Source organism: Aquarana catesbeiana, linkage group LG08 (assembly GCF_042186555.1).
Source record: "Aquarana catesbeiana isolate 2022-GZ linkage group LG08, ASM4218655v1, whole genome shotgun sequence".
NCBI lineage: Eukaryota > Metazoa > Chordata > Amphibia > Anura > Ranidae > Aquarana > Aquarana catesbeiana.
This window is the reverse complement of record NC_133331.1, coordinates 25,244,239-25,268,769: the sequence shown is the minus strand read 5'-3', so window position 1 is coordinate 25,268,769 and position 24,531 is coordinate 25,244,239. Positions and strand designations below refer to the sequence as shown.

The following is a 24,531-nucleotide window of genomic DNA, read 5'->3' as shown; positions in this document are numbered from 1 at the left end:
AGTAAAAAGAAAAAAACAATAACAAAAAGGCCATAAATATATTCCCTATTTTGTAGATGCTATGACTTTTGTGCAAACCAATCAATATACGCTTATTGCGATTTTTATGTAGAAGAATACATATTGGCATAAACTGATGAAGAAATTTTTATTTTTTATTTTATTTTTTGGATATTTATTATAGCAAAAAGTAAAAAATATTGTTTTTTCTTTTTCAAAATTGTTGGTCTTTTTTTGTTGATAGCGAAAAAATTAAAGCCGCAGAGGTGATCAAATACCACCAAAAGAAAGCTCTATTTGTGGAAAAAACAGGACATAAATTTTGTTTGTGTACAAAGCTGCATGACCGTACAACTGTCAGTTAAAATGACGCTGTGCCATATCGCAAAATATGGCCTGGTCGGGAAGTGGATAAATTCTTCCGGTCTGTAAGTGGTTAAAAGTGAACTTTAAATCAACCTCTAAAGTTAAAGGTTTTTTTTTTTTTGCATTGGCTTATTGGCAATATTGTGCAATACTTGTGTCAACCGTTGCTTAATAAATGTTTGCTGTGTTTAATGTCCATCTTCTCTGTTCCAGACAAGAAAGGGGTGTGTGCAAATTGTACAGCCCATTAAAAAAGCCGCACGCAGAGCACAGAGCCACACGTTGCCCTGAGCTCCTACATGATGGTGTCCTGGGCGCTCTGTGTGGGTCTGCTCCTTCTTTACTGCCCTTGGTCTTTAGAAGCTAAACTGTGAGTACTTTTATGTTTACTTTAATTATTTAGGCCTTTATGCAGGCAAAAAATTCAGCATGTATTTTTGTTTGTGTTTGTATAACTGGGAGCAGTGGGTAGCCCGCAGAATTACTTCTAAAAAAATACTATTTACCTGGCAGTTTCTGGCTTCAGGTATTTCAGGTCTCCTGACTTGCATAGATGCTCTGGGGCAGGAACACACAATGGCTGAAGGTATTGGATCAACATGTAGGCAGGGAGTATATTAGGTACCTTGTTTGGGAGGAATCACTCGTACACAGTAGATAGTACACCAATATTATATACAGTTGTGCTCATAAGTTTACATACCCTGGAATTTATGATTTCTTGGCCATTTTTTCAGAGAATATGAATGATAACACAATAACTTTTCTTTCACTCATGGTTAGTGTTTGGCTGAAGCCATTTATTATCAATCAACTGTGTGTACTCTTTTTAAATCATAATGCTAACCAAAACTACCCAAACAACCCTGATCAAAAGTTTACATACCCCAGTTCTTAATATCGTGTATTGCCCCCTTTAACATAAATGACAGCTTGAAGTCTTTTGTGGTATTTGTGGATGAGGCTCTTTATCTTCTCAGATGGTAAAGCTGTCAATTCCTCTTGGAAAAAAGCCTCCAGTTCCTTCATTCTTGGGCTGCCTTGCATGAACTGCATGTTTGAGATCTCACCAGAGTGGCTCAATGATATTGAGGTCAGGAGACTGAGATGGCCACTCCAGAACCTTCAATTTATTCTGCTGTAGCCACTGACAAGTCGACTTGGTCTTGTATTTTGGATCATTGTCATGTTGGAATGTCCAAGTACGTCCCATGCGCAGCTTCCTTGCTAATGATTGCAAATGTTCCTCCAGTATTTTTTAAAAACATACCGCATTCATCTTGCCATCAGTTTTGACCAAATTTCCTGTGCCTTTGTAGCTCACACATCCCCAAAACACCAGTGATCCACCTCCGTGTTTCACAGTAGGAATGGTGTACCTTTCATCATAGACCTTGTTGACTCCTCTCCAAATGTAACGTTTATGGTTGTGGCCAAAAAGCTCAATTTTGGTCTCATCACTCCAAATGACTTGTGCCAGAAGGTTTGAGGCTTGTCTCTGTGCTGTTTGGCATATTGTAAGCGGGATACTTTGTGGGAGACTCGACCATGCAGCCCATCTTTTTTAAAGTGCCTCCTTATTGTGCATCTTGAAACAGCCACACCACATGTTTTCAGAGAGTCCTATATTTCACCTAAATTTATTTGTGTGTTTTTGTTTGCATCCCGAACAATTTTCCTGGCAGTTGTGACTGAAATGTTAGTTGGTCTACCTAAGCGTGGTTTGGTTTCAACAGAACCCCTCATTTTCCACTTCTAGATTAGAGTTTGAACACTGCTGATCGGCATTTTCAATTCCTTGGATATCTTTTTATATCCCTTTCCTGTTTTATACAGTTCAACTACCTTTTCCCGCAGATCCTTTGACAATTCTTTTGCTTTCCCCATGACTCAGAATCAAGAAACGTCAGTGCAGCACTGGATGAAAGATGCAAGGGTCTGTCAGGAGTCCAGAAACTCATCGACCTTTTATACACACACACTAATTACAAGCAAACAGATCACAGGTGCGGATAGTTACCTTTTATAGCCATTCAAACCACTCTGTGTCAACTAGTGTGCGTGTTATCAGGCCAAAATCACCAGGGTATGTAAACTTTTGATCAAGGTCATTTGGGTAGTTTCTGTTGTCATTATGATTTAAAAAGAGTAAACACAGTTGATTGATAATAAATGGCTTCAGCCAAACACTAACCACGCCTGAAAGAAACGTTTTTGTGTTATCATTCATATTCTCTGAAAAATGGCCAAGAAATCATAAATTCTGCCAGAGTATCTAAACTTATGAGCACAACTGTATATGTATATGTTTTGAGGAAGCTTGGTTGAAGTGACAAACAAACTGTTCCTGGTGTGGGTATATAGTGATACAGATAATTTGGTTGGTTGCAAGCTGGTTGGTAAGTTGAGCTGGGAATTTTCTTGTTTTATATAGCGATACAGAGCAGCTACAATCTCAATATAGGTGCATTACCGGAGGACATCTTCAGTTAGCGGGGCCCAGCTTCTAAACGGGAAACAACGGGGGTCTCAGGCAAATGTCTGACCTGATGTTGAGGCAGGAAACCCCCACCAGACCAAGGGAAACAGCCACAGGGCATGCCAGTTAGCCATAACACAGTCCCTGTGTGTTATGTGTGTGCACTAATCGTTCTGAGGTGTATGACTGCACAAGGAGCAAACGTGGATGAACTCCTTTCCTAGTGATAGGAACGTGTATATATTATTTATTTTATTATATTTGATATGTCAGTCTCTTGATCAGATTACATTGATATACATTGCCAAAACATGCTTTACAAGATTATTGTCACTTACCTTTCCGAGGCCGAGATGCCGAGAGCGGCTCCCCTTGCGGCCAAGCACAGTATTGCCCTGAAAGTGGTACAGAGGGTACAGGGCACAAAGAAGCACAAGTTACCAGCAGGGTATAAAGGTCTTGAGTGATGATCACTGGGGGACCACTTGAAGGGTAGGCAGGAAGAAGGAGGTAAGACCTGAGAGAGTTGTAGCTCTGTGCGGTAGACATGTGCAATTTGTTTAGTTTCGAATTCGTTTTTTAAACAATTTTTTTCAAATTCGTTAATTCTGAAATGTCCAAATTTCCGAATTTTTCAATTTCTGAATTTTCAAATTTCCGAATTTTCAAATTTCTGAATTTTCAAATTTCCAAATTTTTCTTAAATTTCCGAATTTTCAAATTTCCGAGAACTCAAAATTTCAGAATTTCGGGATTTTGGAATTTCAGAAATTCAGAATTTGGAAAATTCGAAATTTCAGAAATTCGATATTTCAGTAATTCGATATTTCAGTAATTCGATATTTCGGTAATGATTAGGCTGGTAACTGCTGCAGGAGAGTCTGTGAGGAAAGCCAGAGTCATGCACAGGTAATCAGACAGGTATGGGAGTAACAAGTCCTTGAGGCTACCCGGGGTCACGCACAGATAATCAGGCAGATGAAGCAATAGGGAAGTCCTTAATACAAGCCAGGGGTCATACACGAGTAAGCAGGCAAGGTAGGCAAAGTCCTTTAAGCAAGCTGGGGTTGAAGTACATGAGTTTGGGCCAAACATTTGCCTGTTCGGCCATTCGCCAAACACCCAAATTTGTAGGGTTTTCACCCTGATGAATAATGCACAGTGCATTCTGTGCCTTAATTGGGTAAAGCTTTGCCCAATCAGGGAGCAGTGTTGGCTTGTTGTTAAGGAGCGGGGCCAGGAAGCTGGCCATGGCGTCCTGAACAACTGATGAGCCATCAGCTGTCAATGGGTTTCCCTACTAACGGGTGAATAATAAAAAAAAATGGCATATGTAAAATAAAGAAAAAAAAACTGCATAGGTTCCCCCCCATTCCCCAGACCATACCAGGCCCTTGAGTCTGGTATAGATTTGGAAAGGAACCCCATACCATAATAAAAAAAACAGACCCTTATAGGGGCATGCAGCAGCCTGGCAGGGCAGGAAAGGTAGGGGGACGAGAGAGCGCCCCACCCTCCTGAGCCACACCACAGTCCCTCAACATGGAGGGTGGGATGCTTTGAGGCAGGGGGGCTCTGGAGGGGGGCTTATCAGAATCTGGAAGCCCCCTTTAACAAGATTCAGATCCTGCCCTGCCCCATGTGAATGAGTATCGGGTACATAGTACCTCTACCCATTCACCAAAAAAGTGTACAAACAGTAAAAAAAAACCCTTTATTAAAAAAATAAAACAATAGTGCCCCTCGATGTAAATCCATTGTCAATCATGGCACCTGCTGACCCGAAAAATTTTAAAGAACAAAAATGATCCACCTCCTGGCACAGCCTCCTACCGAATGCCTCCTCTGAGCTTTGACAGTTCTTATATAGGTAAGGGGCGGGGCCACCTGGCAACATCATCTGGTGGCCCCCGCCCACTTGTGACATCACAGTACCAGCATGCACTGTCCATGACATCAGAAGGGGACAGTGCCACCGGGTGGGAGGCCGTCCCAGGAGGTGGAGCATTTTTGTTTGTCTTTTATATTTTGGTTGGTGGGCGGCATGATTGCCGATGGATTTACATCGAGAGATGCTATTTTTTAATTTTCTATTTTTTAATAAAGGGATTGTCAAAAATTTGTCTCTTGTTTCTATTACTTTTTGACACTTTTTTGGTGAATGGGTAGGGGTTCTATGTACCCGATACTCATTCACATGGGGGGGCGAGATCTGGAGGCCCCCTTGTTAAAGGGGCTTGCAGATTCCGATAAGCCCCCCACCCACAGATCCCCACAGCTACCAGCCACTGTTGTGGGAATGAGGCCCTTGTCCCCATCAACATGGGGACAAGGTGCTTTGGTGCCCCAAAGAACCCACCCCCCATGTTGAGGGCATGTGGCCTGGAATGGTTCAGGAGGGGTGCACGCTCCTCCCTCCCACCCTTTCCTGACCTGCCAGGCTGAATAAGGGTCTGGTATGGATTTTGGTGGGGACCCCACACGTTTTATTATTTTTTATTTTGGCGTGGGGTCCCCCCAGTCCATACCATGCCATTTTTTTCTTTGTTTTTGTAACCATTTTAACTGTGATTTGACTTGTTTTTTTTAGAAATGTCATTTTTGCTGCATCATGTTTTATACATGCTACAGATGCACCACTTTACAGGCACATTAAGGTGACCCCCAGCACTTACTTCCGTTTATTTGCCTCATTCACACATAATAAATGCACATGTACTTTCACTGGATAAATGGCTATGCAAATGCTTTATAAATAAACCTCATAGTTTGAAAGAAAACACTTGGCTCCTGAGCTAGGCTATGCCCAGGTTGCATTTTGATATAATGTGAAAAGCTCAGTTGGGTTTTAAGGCTGTTAAACTTAAAACCAGTATCCAGTATATAGACAGCTAAATTCTATGGTTCTCCTTAGACACTATGCAGTCATCTTCCCCTCAGAGTTGCGCTCTGACCAATCTGAGGAGGTCTGTATACAACTGGAGGGAGCTCAGGGAGAGAGCCGAGTAGAGATTTTACTAAATCTGGAAGATAAGAACACCACCCTCGCAGAGAAGACCTTCCAAGACTCCACCTTCACTTGCATCAAAATACAGGTAAAATTCCCTGCAAAAAGAATAATGTAAACTACATGTACATGTCTTATTGGATGTTCAGAAAGACTGCCAATGGCAATTTCTTCTGTCTTTTCTGCTCATTCCTTTTGGTTTTTGGAGGCAAGTTAATTTATTCAGGAGGCCATGGCCTTACCATTGCTTTGACCCTAAGGTGTACATACCTCCAATCTTAAATGAAAATGAGAGGCTTCCTTACAGCGGACCTTCACTATTCCTCAAGTTCCTGTTATTCCACCCCTCCTCCCATCCTGCAGAAGTATCAGACTTTTTTTTCTTTGTTTACCTTTTTGCCTTAGGAGATTGATGCTCATCCTGCCCACTGTGCCTCCTGGGATATGCACATCACATATCGCAGAAGGTTTAGCCATCCATCCAAATAAAGGAGAAGGGGGCAGGCCTATCAATGTGTCACCGAGAGGCCTGCCTGCTGAACCCGGAAGAGCCAGCGGGCCTCTCAATGACGTCAGACTGAACATGGCGGCGCAGGACATAGCTGTGGCCGGGTGTGAGAGGATCTTAGTGGGACAAAGCTAGATCCACTGGAGGGGTAAGTATCTGAAATATGCAGATACCACCTTCAGGTAAGCTGGGTAATTAAAAAAAAATGGGGGGGTTGGCCAGAGGACCTCTTTAAGTCTTTTCCCTGCCAGGCTCTGCACTCCAGTTTTATAGTGCTTGTAAACCTCTGACATGAAAAAAGAACAAAGCATATCCCTCTATAATGTGTTGTTTTGGACCGAACAGAACCGCTCGGTACTCTTGTTTCTGTCCCCCTGGCCAAATTAACCTTCGATGTGAAAATGTGCACATTTAACCACAAATCACTGACACGGACACGTTCAGTAAGTTTGGTACTTCTGTCCTTTATTTCCTGGGCTCAGAATTATATATTGAAAGCCGGATATTTCGTTATCAAATCAAATATCAAATAAAACAAGCGTGTACAAACCGCAAATTATACATATTCATTATTGTGATGAAATGTAAGCTTTGCTGGGTTATATCTGTATAAGGAGATAGCAGACTATCATAGCTAATTATGGTGTCTTATTTTCAGTTCCTGTGTCTTTTGAGTGTAGTCTCATAGGTCTGAAAATAGGTGCAAACTTCTTAACTTTGTTCTTTGTACTTTAACTCTTGCAGTTCTGTTTCACATGAAAGGAGAAGCTGGCAGACATCTAATTTGAGCATGATTAAGGCTAATAGCTGAGTATAAGAAAATAAGCACTTATACTTATGCGATTATATTAGAAATAGGCATTTCACAATAACACTCATAATCACATTCCATTACAGTCCCCCCTTGAAATGCGTATTTCCTAAAACTGTCCCTCACACTGGAGAACAACCTGTCATTTCCACCCGGTTCATTTCACTGACTGCAACTCTTTTAAGCTGTATGTAGAGAAAGGGCTGTGACTAGCTCACCACCCCCCTCAATACAGCTGGTGAAACGCCGCCAGGTGCTATCTGTCCCTATAGCCCTACGGTGTTGCATCTCAGGGAAGGGTGACTGTAACAGAGCGTAATGTGTAACTTTCATCAGGGGTTTCATCAAGCCCTACATAGACACCGTCGTCATCATCTGGGATCTCTTGGTTCACAAATGTGGGGGTACTTTGGTCAACAGCTTTTTCTACACACTTCTTAATACAGGGGAAGACACAGCAGATTATGGCAGCTATTGTCAGGACGGCTATCCCTGTCTGGGTCAGTAGTCCCTGCCACCCTCCCTTTATCCAGGTAAAATACTGGTCCCATGGGTTGGTGAGCCCTGAATTCTGTTTTAATTCTTTGGACAGATTCTCTAGTTTTTGGATGGCTAAAGTCGCTTTACCATTTGGGCCGGTGTTGTCTGGGATGTAAGTGCAGCATGTACTTGTCTCAGGGATCATCTTGCATACACCCCCCTTCTCAGCTAGGAGCCTGTCTAAGACCATACAGTTTTAGAAAGTCATGTGTGATGCTGCCTCTAACTGTTCGGCCAGACCTTGGAGTGCGTCCCTGGTGTAATTGACAAATCTTTGCTGGTTGTAGTAGATGTAATTTATCCAGTCTACATTCTTATTTACAGTGATAATGGGAATCAGTGACTCGAAACCTGCTGCTACTTGGTCTCTTGCTTTGAATTCATCTGGGACCCCCCTTGGGACCCCTATGGCGTCTATGTATACATGGGGGTCAAAGCTTCCCGCTGGGGCACTCCTACGTTTCCTGTTTGATTTGTGTGCATCACTGGCTTCCGGCTCTGGGGTTTGTGGGAGAATATGCAGGGGCATTATGGCTTTAGCCAGTGCACATTCTCCTGTCCACTGTCCTGTCATTCTACTTCTAACTTTCATGTCCCCACAAATCCAGTACACATCTCCCAGAGACTGGACTTGATTCTGCACTAGGTCTGCAGACACCTCACTATAAGACTCGCAGTAACCCTCAGTGAAGTTCCCAAGGGGTTTTCCCACCTCATGGTACTTCCCATAACATGTATAATTGCCAGGATATATAGTAATACCTTCTGCTGGTTTAAGGGCTTTAGTGACTAAGGGGTACTTCTTTTTCCAATACTCGCATGGGGAGTGGTTTGTAGCTGTGTTTGTAAACAAACTAAGGACACAGGTCTCATGTTCTGGGGGTATGTTAAGGGGGACTGTTCCTAGATGTGGTTTAGCCCCCCCACACACGTAGCAATTAGTCTTATTATGTTTCTCTGCATTGTACCTCATCCATTCGAGCCATAAGTTGACATCTGAAAAACCGGTCTCAGCAGCCATGGTGTCCTCAAAGGTAGGGTCTGCTATGGCTACCATGTCTCCTAATGTTTGCATGTGAGGCTTTAGGGGGTATGAATTGGATGTAGATTGGGGAACTGTCCACTCTGGGTTATTGAACATGTTTTGAAAAGGTTTCCTAAAGCTGGGATACCTATTTGCCCACCACAGACCCAATACATAGGTCCCACTGTCCCCTGGGCTGGGATTCTCAATGGTTAGTCTAAACTCTTTTGTGAAGTATTGATCTGTGTGCTTGTTGATTGTCATTCTGTCTAGGAGTGATTTCCCATTCTTGTCTGTCTTATTTTGGGCGATTTCAGGCTTATACCTCCAGTTTGTGCCCCCAGTGTTCCAACCCACTGCTCCCCAGTAATCACAGTTGTCGCCCCAGTAGTCGTCAGTAACACATACATACACAGTCATGGGACCTACTGTTCCTTCATAGGTTCGGATTCTGTAATCTGTACCTGGAAGTATCTTACTATAAGGGGATATAAACGTGGCAACATGTGTGTTGGATGAGTTGTACCAGAATTGAGTTATACCATTTTCCTGTTTAATGGCCACCTCTTGGGCCTGAGCAAAGATTATGACAAAAAGGATAAGCAGGATCATGGTTTGGTCTCTTCAGCCTCTTCTTCGGGCATGGGACTTGCGGTGAGAGGCGTGTATCCACGAATTCCTTCCGGCCACTTTTACTGATGTGGTGGTTGTCAGAAGGACTTGGAAAGGACCATCATATCTGGGTTCAAGGGTGTGTTTCCTCAAAAACTTCTTTATCAGGACCCAATCACCAGGGACCAACTTGTGCGATCCTGTGTCTAACTCAGGATCTGGAATGGAAGAAAACACTTGCGCATGGATACGGGTTAATTCTCAAGATAAAGCAGTCACATAATCAGTTAATACATCAGATTGCAGTTGCAACTGTTGTGGAAAGTAACAACCCAGTCTGGGGCTGAACCAAACAATATCTCATAGGGTGACAGACCATGATTTCCCTTTGGGGTGTACCTGACACTGAACAAGGCAATGGGTAGGCTGTCTGGCCAACTCATTCCTGTTTCCTGAGACATTTTTAGCATTCTAGACGTTATTGTGCCATTTAGTCTTTTCACCTTCCCACTACTCTGAGGATGGTATGAAGTGTGGAAAGCTAGTGTGACCCCTAAGGCTGTCCATATCTCCCTGGTTACTGAGGCCGTGAAAGCCGGCCCCTGATCACTCTCTATAACCTCTGGGACACCATATCTGCACACTAATAGGGCGTACACACGGTCGGACTTTGTTCGGACATTCCGACAACAAAATCCTAGGATTTTTTCCGACGGATGTTGGCTCAAACTTGTCTTGCATACACACAGTCACACAAAGTTGTCGGAAAATCCGATCGTTCTGAACGCGGTGACGTAAAACACGTACGTTGGGACTATAAACGGGGCAGTAGCCAATAGCTTTTGTCTCTTAATTTATTCTGAGCATGCGTGGCACTTTGTCCGTCGGATTTGTGTACACACGATCGGAATTTCCGACAACGGATTTTGTTGTCGGAAAATTTTATCTCCTGCTCTCCAACTTTGTGTGTCAGAAAATCCGATGGAAAATGTCCGATGGAGCCCACACATGGTCGGAATTTCCGACAACACGCTCCGATCGGACATTTTCCATCGGAAAATCCGACCGTGTGTACGGGGCATAATTCTGTTAAAAGTCTTTTAGCTGTGGTCTTGGCCGTCATGGTGACAGGGTAAGCTTCTGGCCATCCGGAGAACATGCAGATGATGACCAATGCGTATTCATACCGGCCACTCTTCGGCATCTGGATGTGGTCAATCTGTATCCTTTGGAAGGGGTACTGGGCCTTTGCCAGATGCTTCAAAGGTATCTTCTCTGTCTTTCCAGAATTGCATTTGGCACAGATAGCGCATGATCTGCAGAAGTTGTTGGTAAGTGGGGTGATACCTGGAGCTAGGTAGTACTTGTTGATTAGGGCATTCATCAGAGTCTTTGACAGGTGTGAGGCCCCATGGGCCCACTGTACCACTGCAGGAAACATTGATCGTGGTAGGCACGGTCTTTTGTTTAACTCCATGATTCCTTCAACTTCTATGGCTCCTTTTTTGATCCACACTTCTTTTTCTTCTTTCTTTGTCAGCTGTCTCTTGTTGCTCCTTGAGGTGAGTCCTGTTCACAGGAGGGGTTTGTAGAATCATGGTTGTTTGTGTTGTCTCTTCAGGGCTGTCTATTGGGTCATTCAGGATAGGTGCATTCACTCTGCTGACCACTTCTTGTGTTCCATCTGCAGCTTGCTTTGTGGCAGTATCTGCCAGATAATTGCCTCGTGCTTCTTGGGAAACCAGTTTGCCGTGTGCTTTCACTTTAAGTATGGCCACCTGCGTTGGGAGCAGTAAGGCATTTTACAGGAGTTCCTGCTGCTGTCCGGAATCCTCTAGTTTTCCAGATGATCCCAAAATCGCAGGCCACTCCTAGAGCATATCTTGAGTCTGTGTAGATGTTAGCGGTTTTCCTTCCGCCAACTTGCATGCCATAGTTAGGGCCTGCAACTCTGCTTCTTGTGCAGACATGGAGGGGGGTAACGCTGAGGCTTGGAGGACCGTATCTTCTGTGGTAACTGCATATCCTGTATGGTACCGCCCAGCATCATCTGCATATCTGGAACCATCCACAAAGATTGTCAGGTCAGGATTTTCAAGGGCAGTTTCACTGACTGTCGGCAGGTGTGATGTCTCCATCTTCATCACTTCAGTCATGGGCGGTATAGTGGTAATCATCTTCCACAGAGGTTCCCCCCTCGAGAAGGGGAAGTAGAGTGGATGGGTTGAGGGTATCACATCAGAGAATGGTGATGATGTCAGGGAGAAGTAAGGCACACTGGAGTCTGAGGTGCCTTTGTGAAGACAGGTGTCTGGGCTGTATCTGGTTTAGTATGGCAGTTATGTCATGAGGGGCATTGGGCTGCACAGATGGCTTTAAGGCAGGAGGGTCCCCCTCTGGCCACAGAGTCCAGTTGACAGGAGTGATACCCTGAGTCTGTTATCATGGGCCTGAGCCCAAAACTCCTGTGGCATGTCCTTGCCTCTCTGAGACAAACAGTTTGAAAGTCTTGAAAGTCTTTTAGTCCAGAAGCAGAGGCTGCTGAGAGGATCTCCTTCAGGGTTTCAAAATTGTCCACAGCTTCTGGAGAAAGCAGGAAAGGGTCAGATCTCAGGGCATCATAAAGAGATTGCTTGACTTTGAGGCAAAGGAATTGCCTTGATTGCAGCAACTCTTTCTTCAGTGAGATGTCGAGTACCTTGGGAGATGCAATGACCCAGGGAAATCACCTTCTTTCTGGACTTTTTGCTTTTTAAGGCCTTGCAAACTTGCTCAACTTGGTAGTGGAGGAGACTTTCTGAGAATATGGAGGCGTCATCGAAGGAATCTGCACACAGCAGGAAGACATCTACATATTGGAGAAGTACAACATCTGGGTGTAGTCTCATCCATATGTCCAGGATGAGAGCCATTGCTTTGGCAAATTGAGTAGGGGAGTTCTGGGCACCTTGTGGCATAACAGTCCAGGTGTAGCTCTGCTAGCAACGTGTGGGGATTGGGGACGATGGGGGTCTCCTGGATGGTAGCTTCATTCACTGCTCTGAGGTCTTGTACCATCCTGTACTTTTCTGGTTCCCTTTTGCGGTTCGCTTCTTCACGTTGGGAACAGTGGTGTGTTGCAAGGAGATGTACAGGGTACCAAGGCTCCATTTGACAGAAGAGCCTCAACTTGTCTTGAGATGGATGCCGATTGTGCAGGCTTCAAGGGGTATTGTGGTTTTCTGGTAGGGGAGCCCCAGGCTTCAGTTGTACCATGACTGGTGGTACTTTCAGATGTCCTATGTCTTCTGGCCCTGTGGACCATAGGCATATGGGGACCCAATCCAAAACTTCTTCGGGGACTTCAGGTTCATCTTTTGGGTTCAGGGATAACAGGAGTGGGATGGAGCGGAGTGCCGATGCGTCATCGATGGCCAGTGGTGAGGTGATCAGAACACCACCATCAGGTTGGAAGGAGATAGAGGCTTGGAGCCTGGACAAAACATCAGTTCCTAGTAGGTTCAGGGGGCATGTGGATGAGACCACAAATCTCGCTAATAAGTCAGAAAAGTTGCCAACTTGAAGGGGGCGGGTCAACTGGCTCTTTCTGGGCGTTCCATCAACCCCTACACATGCTATGTTGATGTCCGATAGGAATGAGGTATCGGGTAATTCTTCTGCCCTGATTACGGGCTGGGCTGCACCTGTGTCATGACAGGGGCAGGTGACACAGGCTTGCTGGAATCCTAGCAGAGAAGGTCCATGTGTTCCGGAGTGGGGTGTGGCGGTTGGTGAGGTGGGTCCTGAGATTCTTGGCGATGAGTGTGACTGGTTCTGTACGGCCCAGTTTGACTGTGGTTGGGGTACGGGGGACTATGGGTGAATTTCCATGGGCTTCAGTATTCCCTTCTGGAGTGGCTGGGACTTTCGCAGTTGTAGCAAGCAGACACATGGAGTTGGTACTGGTGGGCGCAGATAGGGTGTGTCAGAGGCCATCATGAGAGGAGCTACTCTCTACTGTTCTGTGAGGATTCTGGACCTAATAACTACTAATAACAACGTCTCAAGCTCAAAGGTTGTGGGTTCTCTATACTCAGACCCTTTCGGATTGACTCTTTAAGACCTGAAATAAATGCGGCAGCTAACATGTGTCTATGCTCTCTGTTCAGCACGCTAAAACTCAAATCAGTAAACTTCTTGTACACATATTGACTTCAGGTGTTCTAGAGTAGAGATGTGAATCTCCATACAGAATAATTTTTTTATAGGGAGCCTCGGTCCAGCCGATCTCCACAACATAGATATTTATCTTTCTTTCTAAACATTCTAATTAGATACTGACTCTTTTTTTTTTTAGAATACAAAACGCTCAGCACATAGATTTAAGCAAAGAAAGCACTTTCTCTTTTGCTCTTCTGGCATAATGCCTAGAATACATAAACTTCCTCTTTTGCTAATACAACTTAAACACAATTAAAAACCAAATATTCAGACTCTGACTGAAATATTCAATACATCCTATACATAAATTATTTATTTAATTAAAATGCTACATTGGTTGCTACTATGCACCATCACTGGAAACATGTGGGCGGGTTTCGGTGTGGGCGGTTGCATAGGGCGGTGGCTTAGGGCGTGTTGCCACAGGGGGAGGTGTCACTTAGAACAGAGGGGCGGTAGACGAAGGGTAGTGTCTACTTGGGGACCATTATAGGGCGGTGGCTGATTACTTAGCTTCCTCTTTTCTAGTTTTCTTGTTCACGTACACTATGTGGCCATTTTGGTTCCATCCACCCTCTTCTTCATGAATAGCGTTTGCAACTTTAAACCAAGCATCTGCTGCTCGTAGCAACCCATGATCTGACAACAGACCTTATTTACGTTTCAAAAAACAGTACACCATTCATCTACTTGTAATCTCTCACCCAAATGCATATCAATTCCACAAACTTTTGCTAATTTCTTTCCCTTTTTTACAGCATCCTCTCCCTCCCGCTCTAGTACCAAATCACAAGCCAAACTGCCCTCTGTGGGCCTAATTAACTTATTTCCCATTTCACACAACTCTTGAATTGAATAGGAGGAGAAGAAAGCAAGAAAGGTTGAAGTAAAACAGAAAATAAATGAAGATATGCAGTGACAGGGTGATATGGAAGATGAGGAAGTGAAGAGATCTCTGTTAAATCTGCAAAAGGGGAGACATGAAACAGACCAGACAAAACACAGAATGTGAGTCAACAACTGGTACTCAGTGACTCATTTTAAACGTCTTCTACACGTCCCAACTCAAAACCCAGACTCCTCACTCTGGCTTTCTTTGCCCCCTCGTAATCTTCTGGCTGCTGAGGTTGCAGTGGACAACTTTTACTGTCACTCTTATCCTAGCCTCAGCCTAAATAACTTCCAATTTCTTACCAACTGAAAATTTCACTGGATAATGTACATTCAATCTGAATACCATTACTTGGGGAAACCCTGGCACTAGAGGTTTGTAACCGAGAATAGATCTCTTATAACCTGGCTCTACCTTTGTGAACAAGCCCCAGGCCTCCTCATTAATGCCAAATAACAGTCCACAGACACATCTAGGACATGACATTACCAACAACAATTGATGTGATGACTGGAGTGAATTCTGGACTTAATCAGATCCTCACAAGATCCCCACGCCACCGCTGGGCGTAATTTGATGCCCCCTTTCCTGGTAACCAGTGCTTTACCGCACAATTATTTGCCCCAGGAGGAGTTTACTGCATCCCGACGTCCTCTCTTGATATCAATCCTCAAGAGAAGTTTAACCACGTCAATTCCATCCGTGAACATATAATCAATCCTTCATTCACAATAGCCGTCACACAACATGATCGATCAAAAAAACAAACCACAATATACTCCAAATACAAATACAGGCGGCTCAGAAACAATTGCAGGTTCGTACTATATAAATAGGCTCGAGACAAAATATATACCTGTCTTTGTGGACCTCGGAAAGCCGATGCGGAGACAGAAATTAACCAAATACGATGCGGATCAAACAGCAGACAAATTATTAAAAAGTGTCTTACCGTTTTCTCCAGAGTTGATCAGGCTCTGCTCCGCCCGTATTTGGCCCTGTTTCAGCTTCCTCAAAGTATGGCTTCCTTTTGGGACAAAATCCAGAGCCCCACTTCTGGGCGCCAAAACGTTTTGGACCGAGCAGAAACGCTCGGTACTCTTGTTTCTGTCCCCCTGGCCAAATTAACCTTCGATGTGAAAATGTGCACATTTAACCACAAATCACTGACACGGACACGTTCAGTAAGTTTGGTACTTCTGTCCTTTATTTCCTGGGCTCAAAATTATATATTGAAAGCCGGATATTTCCTTATCAAATCAAATATCAAATAAAACAAGCGTGTACAAACCGCAAATTATACATATTCATTATTGTGACGAAATGTAAGCTTTGCTGGGTTATATCTGTATAAGGAGATAGCAGACTATCAAAGCTAATTACGGTGTCTTATTTTCAGTTCCTGTGTCTTTTGAGTGTAGTCTCATAGGTCTGAAAATAGGTGCAAACTTCTTAACTTTGTTCTTTGTACTTTAACTCTTGCAGTTCTGTTTCACATGAAAGGAGAAGCTGGCAGACATCTAATTTGAGCATGATTAAGGCTAATAGCTGAGTATAAGAAAATAAGCACTTATACTTATGCGATTATATTAGAAATAGGCATTTCACAATAACACTCATAATCACATTCCATTACAGTGTACTTGCTCAAGTATTGTTCCTCTCTGATCGCTCCTTTCTCTGCTATCTGCATGAGATAGACCCCTTTCACAATTAGGAGGTTTTCAGGCATTTTAGCTCTAGAAATAGTGCCTGTAAAGCACCTGAAAACCGCCTCCCATTCATTTCAGTGTCACTTTTCATACTGGGGCGGTGCGCTTGCAGGACGTTAGGAAGCAGCATCTTTGAGGCGGTTTGGAAGTGCTGTATTTATATATATATATATATATATATATATATATATATATATATATATATATATATATATATACCACATCCATCCATCCACTCGCCTGAGCCAATGAGAGGTGTCTTGAGGACAGCTGCATGCATATACTGGGAGTGAGATCCAGGCTGTGTTTAAACCACAAGCGTTTTTTGGTCCTCTGTAACGGGGGATCATGAGAAGTTGGTAAGAAGTAGAGATGGGTGAATGGTTCAGCCCAAGCATAAGTTCAGGCCGAACTTTGGTTGTTCGGATGTTCTGCGAACAGCGAACAATATGCGGTGTTCGGGGCAAATTCGAAAGCCGCCGGAACACCATTAAAGTCTATGGGACCTTAACATAAATAAATCAAAAGTGTTAATTTTAAAGGCTTATATGCAAGTTATCGTCATAAAAAGTGTTTGGGGACCTGGGTCCTGCCCCAGGGGACATGTATCAATGACAATTTTTTTTTTAAATGGATGTTTTTTCGGGAGCAGTGATCTTATTTAATGCTTAAAGTGAAACAATTAAAATGAAATATTCCTTTAAATATCGTGCCTGGGGGGGTGTTTATAGTATGCCTGTAAAGTGGCACATTTTTCCCGTGTTTAGAACAGTACCACAGCAAAATGACATTTCTAAAGGAAAAATTGTCATAAAAAACTGATCGCAGCTGTAATGAATTGTCGGGTCTTGGCAATATAGATAAAAATCATTGCAAAAAAAAGAGCATGGGATCCCCCCTCCCAGTCCATTACCAGGCCCTTTGGGTCTTGTATGAATATTAAGGGGAACCCCAAACCAAAACTAAAAAAAAAAATTTGTGGGGGTCCTCCTAAATTCTACACCAGGTCCTTCAGGTCTGATATGGAAATTAAGGGGAACCCTGCACCAAAATTTAAAAAAAAATGGCTTAAAATCCATCTTAGACCCTTATCTGAGCACGCAACCTGGCAGGCTGCAGGAAAAGAGGGGGATGAGATAGCACCCCCCCTCCTGAACCGTACCAGGCCACATACCCTCAACATGAACAATATAGAAAAAGGGGAGCTAGTTAGGAAGCTAGTCCTGAGGGTCTCTGCCACATCCCAAAGCCTAATGTGAAGAGAGAGAATTGCCCCAAAAGGGAAACTATGGGCAGAAAACCAACACAAAAATATATAAATTTTATTCAATATACAAAAATGACAAATACCATTACTAAAAGCATTGAAAATGAAGAACAGGAGTATTGCACAATATTACACGCTGCAGCAAAAACCACTTCTGAAAACCGGGAAACAGACCAGAAATGGCTGCACGAGGACCCAACATGTTTCAGAGAGCATAAAAAGATAAATTTCCTTTCATGACACTATATTTCCTTCTTCAGGGGTTCAAATAAAGCGTGCTGTTGTGTTTCTAACAGAAAAAGAAAACATATATATGCATATAATAGGTATTGATTCCATACTTGTAATAATTAATCTGGCATTATTCAGAAAGACAGACATAAAAAGCATGTATCATTTACAATAGTACTCACAATAAACGCATGTTTCTCTGCAATGACAATGACAAGATACACAGCAATATTGATGATAGATGAACTCCCACATCCAAAAGTCCACTAGTTTGATTTATAAAGTTGGAATAACCCAGATAGGATTAACTTTTTACTGCCCGCTTGGGTGCAAAATGAGTGGGACATGCGTCAAAACATAACTTGGAGAGACAGGTGAGCTGGACCCTGAGAGAGTGGAGCGGTAAGTCAGAGCTCACAGGAACCGCCAAGAAGATAAGGAGGGTGTGAATCTAGCAAATAAAAAATATATATACATGCGTGTCATCAGTATATGTGTATATTCCTGCCAAATGAAAATATAGTATAGGTGCAGACATAGGCTTGTTAACAGATAGTACCCAGAGTAGGAGTGAATATGTCATTTCAGTGTGGATAGTAAAATACCAAAACACATAGTAATAGGTAAGAAACAAGAAAGGAAAATAGGAGAAAGAAAAGGGAGAGACATAGAACAAAAGAAAAAGAAGAGAAAGAAAGGAAAGGAAAGAAAAAAGGGAAAGAAAATACAGTGTTGTTTCTACCTCTGAATGAACTAGCCTCTCATGTTCCTGCAGGAGTGATGTTCATCTGGGCTGTGTAGCAGTGCTGTGCTGCACTCACCTGAATTTAAATAGCTCCCAAAGTGGGGGGTGTTGGTATGGCAACAGCCAATCGACTGAGTGTTGACCAAATAAGGGCCATAGGTAAAGCATGGCCTAGCAATTAGGCCTATTATATACAGATAAATGCAGCGCTGGCAACTATAGCACGCTCAAGAAATATATATATATATGAATATCTGTGATAGAACACATAAACAAAACAAAAAAAAAATATGAATAAAAGGTGATCAAGGAAAATTAATAAAGATAATATAAGTGACCAAAAGAGATTGGAATAAAAAATGTTGCAGCTACTGCATGAAAAGTGCTAGACCTCAACATGTGACATACAAATACATGCAGCGCCGGCAACCAAGACACACCCGAAAAAACATACACAAGTGCACAAAGCCAACACCCAGGACGTGCAGCCATGGCCAAACACAACAAAAACACAATGATGACACGCGCCAAAAAAAAAAATATTTTTTTTTAACAAGGGGATCCCCAGATCCCATCCCCCCCCGTGTGAATTGGTAATGGCGTACATCCTATCATTTCACCAAAAAAGTTTCAAAATGGTAAAAAAGACAATAGCCAGTTTTTGACAATTCCTTTATTAATAATGACTTCTTCTTTCCCCTGCTTCTTCCTCCATCTTCTTCTGGTCTTCCTTTGGTTTTCTCCTTCTTCCTCCATCTTCTTCTCCCCCCGCTTCTTCCTTCATCTTCCTCTGCTTCTTCCTCCGGTCTTCTCCATCTTCCTCCGGTGTAAACAGGTGACCCCGCCCCCTCTGACACCATGGGAAAGCCATAGGGAAGTCCCCATGGCGTCAGAAGGGGTGGGGTCACTGGGTGGCCCCGCCCTCAGTTATATAAGAACTGTCACAAGCACAGAAGCGTCACACTGTGCACACTGCAGGAGCCTCCCATTGAGGCGGATCGTCCGGAGGACTAAGCAGGGAAGAAGAAGCCGGAGGAGGATGGAGAAGCCCGGAGGAAGAAGCGGGGGAAGAAGAAGATGGAGGAAGAAGGAGAAAACCAAAGGAAGACCAGAAGAAGGTGGAGGAAGAAGCGGAGGAAAGAAGAAGACATTATTAATAAAGGAATTGTCAATAAACGGCTGTTGTCTTTTTTACCATTTTGACCCTTTTTTTGTGAAATGGTAGGGGTGCATCGTACCCCATTATCAATTCACACAGGGGGGTGGGATCTGGAGGTCCCCTTGTTAAAGGGGGGCTTCCAGATTCCAATAAACCCCCCGTCCGCATACCCCCACAACCCCCGGGCAAGGGTTGTGGGGATGAGGCCCTTGTCCCCATCAACATGGGGACAAGGTGCTTTGGGGACTACCCCAAAGCACCGTCCCCATGTTGAGGGCATGTGGCTTGGTACGGTTCAGGAGGGGGGACGCTCTCTCGTCCCCCCCTCTTTTCCTGTGGCCTGCCAGGTTGCGTGCTCGGATAAGGGTCTGGTATTGATTTTGAGGAGGACCCCTACGCCATTTTTTTTTAAATTTTGGCACAGGGTTCCCCTTCAAATCCATATCAGATATGAAGGTTCTGGTATGGATTTTGAGGGGGACCCCTATGCCATTTTTAAAAAAAAATTGGCGCAGGGTTCCCCTTAATTTCCATATTAGACCCAAAGGGCCTGGTATGGATTTTAGGGGGACCCCAAGCAATTTTTTTTTTTTTAATTTTGGTTTGGGTTCCCCTTAATATTCATACCAGACCCAATGGGCCTGGTAATGGACTGGGGGGATCCCATTTTCAATGATCTTTATCTATATTACCGAGACCCGACAATTCATTACAGCCGCGATCAGTTTTAAATGACAATTTTTCCTTTAGAAATGTCATTTTGCTATGATACTGTTCTAAACATGGGAAAAATGTGCCACTTTACAGGCATACTATAGACACCCCCCCCCCCGGCACGATATTTAAAGGAATATTTAATTTTTAGTGTTTCACTTTAAGCATAAAAAAAAAACTGCTCCCGAAAAAATGGCAGTTTTTAAAAAAAATGTTTGCATTGATACATGTCCCCTGTGGCAGGACCCAGGTCCCCAAACACTTTTTATGACAATAAACTTGCATACAAGCCTAACCCTTTCATGACTAAGCCTATTTTTGAAATTTGGTGTTTACAAGTTAAAATCCATATTTTTTGCTAGAAAATTACTTAGAGCCCCCAAACATTATATATATTTTTTTAGCAGAGAATCTAGAGAATAAAATGGCGATTGTTGCAATATTTTTTATCACACGGTATTTGTGCAGCGGTGTTTTAAACGCAAATTTTTGGAAAAGGGACACTTTCATGAATTTTAAAAAATCCAAACAGTAAAGTTACCCCAATTTTTTTGTATAATGTGAAAGATGATGTTACGCCGAGTAAATAGATACCAAACATGTCACCCTTTATAATTGCACGCACTCGTGGAATGGCGACAAACTACGGTACCTATGAATTTCCATAGATGACGCTTTAAAATTCTTTTACGGTTACCAGGTTAGAGTTACAGAGGAGGTCTAGGGCTAGAATTATTGCTCTCGCTCTGACGATCGCGGCGATACCTCACATGTGTGATTTGAACACCGTTTACATATGCGGGTGCAACTTCCGTATGCGTTTTCTTCGCTGCGCGAGCTCGCGGGGACAGGGGCACTTTAAAATTTTTTTTTTTTTTTTAATTTATTTTATTTTTTTTTTACTTTATAAATTGTGTTTTAAAAACTTTTTTTTTTTTTTTTACTTTTATTGCTGTCACAAGGAATGTAAACATCCCTTGTGACAGTAATAGGTGGTGACAGGTACTCTTTATGGAGGGATCTGGGGTCTAAAAGACCCCCCATCCCTCCTTTACACTTCAAAGTTTTCAGATCGCCGAAAACAGCGATTCTGAATACTGTGTACTTTTTTAAATTCGGCGCCATTGGCAGCCGAGTAAATGGGAAGTGACGTCATGACGTCGCTTCCGCGTTTACAACAAGGAGGCTGGAACACAGCTTCGTTCCAGCCCGCCCCCAGCCGCCAAAAGTACCCGATTGGACACCGGGCCTCCCGATCGCACGGGAGGCCCGGTAACAGCGGCGGGAGGCGGCGGGAGGGGGGATGTCCCCTCCCGCTCCTCTGGTATAACAACCGAGCGGCTTTTAGCCGCATCGGTTGTTATACACGGGTAGCCGATCGCCCGCTGTAAACAACGGTACCGGGATGATGCCTGCAGCTGCGGGCATTATCCCGGTATAACCCCGGAAAGCCGAGTACGCATATGTGCGTACGGTCGGCGGGAAGGGGTTTTTAAAATGAGCACTTTTGATTATTCATGTTCGTGTCCCATAGACTTTAACGGTGTTTGTGTGTTCTGCCGAATTTTTTGCCTGTTCGGTATGTTCTGGTGTGAACCGAACCGGAGGGTGTTCGGCCCATCCCTAGTAAGAAGTAAATCCTATTATCTGGTGGTGGATTTTACACACAAGTTACAACAGATGGAGTTACCATTGCATGAATTGAGGAATTTTAATTTTAAGCACTGGTGGACTTTATATTGAATTTATGTTTTTATGCAATTTTTAAATTACTAATTGCATATAGTTCTAGCGCGATTCTATTTTGCTTCCAATCAATGAAAAGTAGACATGTGCACTGCCGAAAAATGTGTTCGTTTTCGTTTCATTCGTTTTGGGGTTTTTTTTTGCGTTCTTTGGGTCTTTTGTTATCGCAATTCATAAATTCGTAAATTCATGAATTCATGAATTTGAAAATTCGAAAATCCAAAAATAAGAAAGAAAATCCAAAAATTTGAAAGAATAACTAACTACTAATAACTAACTATTAAATGATAGGTATTGGAATTTCCTTTCAAACTTTTCCGTTAATGAACGTAACAAATTATCCGAAATAACAAATGCTGCATCGAAACAAATAGAATGGAACAAATTAATAATTAATAATAATAATAATAATAATAAAAAGTAATTTTTATTATTGTTATTTATTATTATTTATTTGTTACATTCCATTCGTTTAGATACGGCATTCTTTATTTCGGATAATTTGTAACTTCGGATAAATTTGTATTCGTTATGTCCACTAACAGCCAAATTTGAAAGGAAATTCCAATACCTATATTTAATAGTTAGTAATAATTGTTATTTCAGATTTTTGAATTTTCGAGTTTTTGGATTTTGAATTTCCGAATTTCCGAATGAACGAACATTAGAATTTATGAATATTCTGAAAAATTTGTTAAACGGGTTTTCGTTAATTCGGATATTTACGAATTTGTCGAAATTCGTTAAAAAAAAACAAATTCGGAACTAAACGAATTGCACATCTAATGAAAAGAGTTTTTTTTCATGAAACTTTATTTTAGGCCACAAAACACATAGCAGTGTCTGCATCTTATTCCTTTACATTTGGTGTCTTCTACAAATTGTCAGTGGCCTGCTGGTAAAAGTTGCATTTCTTGTTACCTTCAGTACCTTTGCTATTATCATGGGAAAGATGTATAAAATCTTTTTTTCTTTGAGTTTGTACTAAAAGTTAATTTTAAGTACGTTGAATAAGTTATGATCAACTCATTATTTTTTTCTCTTATTTTACAGGTTCCGGATTCTAAACCTGAGGAACAAGGTGTGGTTGCCACATTAGTAGCCGTGATTGAGAATGCAGGGGAAACTGTAAAAAAGAGTGCAAAAGTACTCCTGAAGAAGGCAAAATCTGGTCTTCTTATCCAGACAGACAAAGCTGTGTACAAACCAGGACAGGAAGGTAACAACGCAAAGAAAGTACCGGTATTCTCAAGCCTCCTGCTCCCATCCTTGTGTTTGTAATGTACAGTAAAACCTTGGATTGCCAGTAACTTGGTCTGTGAGTGTTTTACAAGATGAGCAATTTTTTTTTTTCAATTTTGACTTGATAAACAAACGAGGTCTTGTAATACGAGTAGCGTCATGTCACAACTGAGTATAAAAGAGAAGAGAGGTGCCTCCAAGTGTAGCAATATGGTTACATTTAATGAAGGTACAACATTTAGGCTCGGTTCACACTGCCACGACTTGGGATCTGATGTGAGACTCCAAGTCGTGTGACATGTGAAATCCCATTTTTAGTTAACCACTTCCCGCCCGGCCTATAGCAGAATGACGGCCGGGCAGTGGTTCAGTTATACTGACTGGGCATCATATGATGTCCAGCAGGATAACATGCCAGCGCGCGCTCCGCGGTGGGGTGTGCATCGCGACGATCAGTGGTGCTGTGTGTCACTCTGACACACCGCATCTCTGATCGAAGTAAGGAGCCTCTGACGAATAGGCACTGACGAGGAGGCACTGATATGTAGAATTGATGGGCACTGATAGGTGCAGTGCCTCTGATGAAGGCTCCTTACCACGTGATCAGCTGTGACCAACACAGCTGATCACAGCATGAACCAGGAAGTGCCGGTAAACGGCTTTCCTTGGTTGACAGGGAGAGCCACCAACAGTGCCCATCAGAAATGCCTGTCAGTACCTCATCATCAGTGCTGCCCATCAGTGCCATCTATTAGTGTCCATCAGTGCAACCTGTCAGTGCCAATCAGTGCCACCTATCAGTGCCCATCAGTTCTGCCTATCAGTGCCCATCAGAGCTGCATATCAGTGCCCATCGGAGCTGCATATCAGTGCCGCCTATCAGTGCCCATCAATTCTACATATCAGTGCCTCCTCATCAGTGCCTATCAGGGCCACCTTATCAGTGCCAACTCATCAGTGCCAACTCATCAGTGCCCATCAGTGCCGCCTCATCAGTGCCAACAAAATTTTATAACTGAAACAAAGAAAAATTTTGGTCTTTTTTTGTTTGTTTAGCAAAAAATAAAAACCCTAGTAGTGATCAAATACCATCAAAAGAAAGCTCTATTTCTGGGAAGAAAATGATAAAAATGTAGTTTGGGTACAGCGTTACATGACCGCGCAATTGTCATTCAAAGTGTTACAGCGCTGAAAGCTGAAAATTGTCCTGGGCAGGAAGGGGGGAAAGTGCCCGGTATTGAAGTGAATATTAATCGCTGTCTTAATTAGCACTACT

General features: G+C 42.9%; 1 protein-coding gene across 1 annotated transcript in view; it reads left to right on the top strand.

Annotated features, from left to right (window-relative positions):
- Positions 1-581: 581 nt before the first annotated feature.
- LOC141106652 (alpha-2-macroglobulin-like) overlaps positions 582-24,531 on the top strand; it is a 242,068-nt gene continuing 218,118 nt past the window's right edge. Inside the window, exons 1-3 of the mRNA XM_073597595.1 lie at positions 582-736; positions 5,760-5,940; positions 23,067-23,232. Coding sequence (XP_073453696.1) covers positions 666-736; positions 5,760-5,940; positions 23,067-23,232 — 418 coding nt within the window. The 5' untranslated portion in view covers positions 582-665. The remainder of the gene's footprint in view (positions 737-5,759; positions 5,941-23,066; positions 23,233-24,531) is intronic.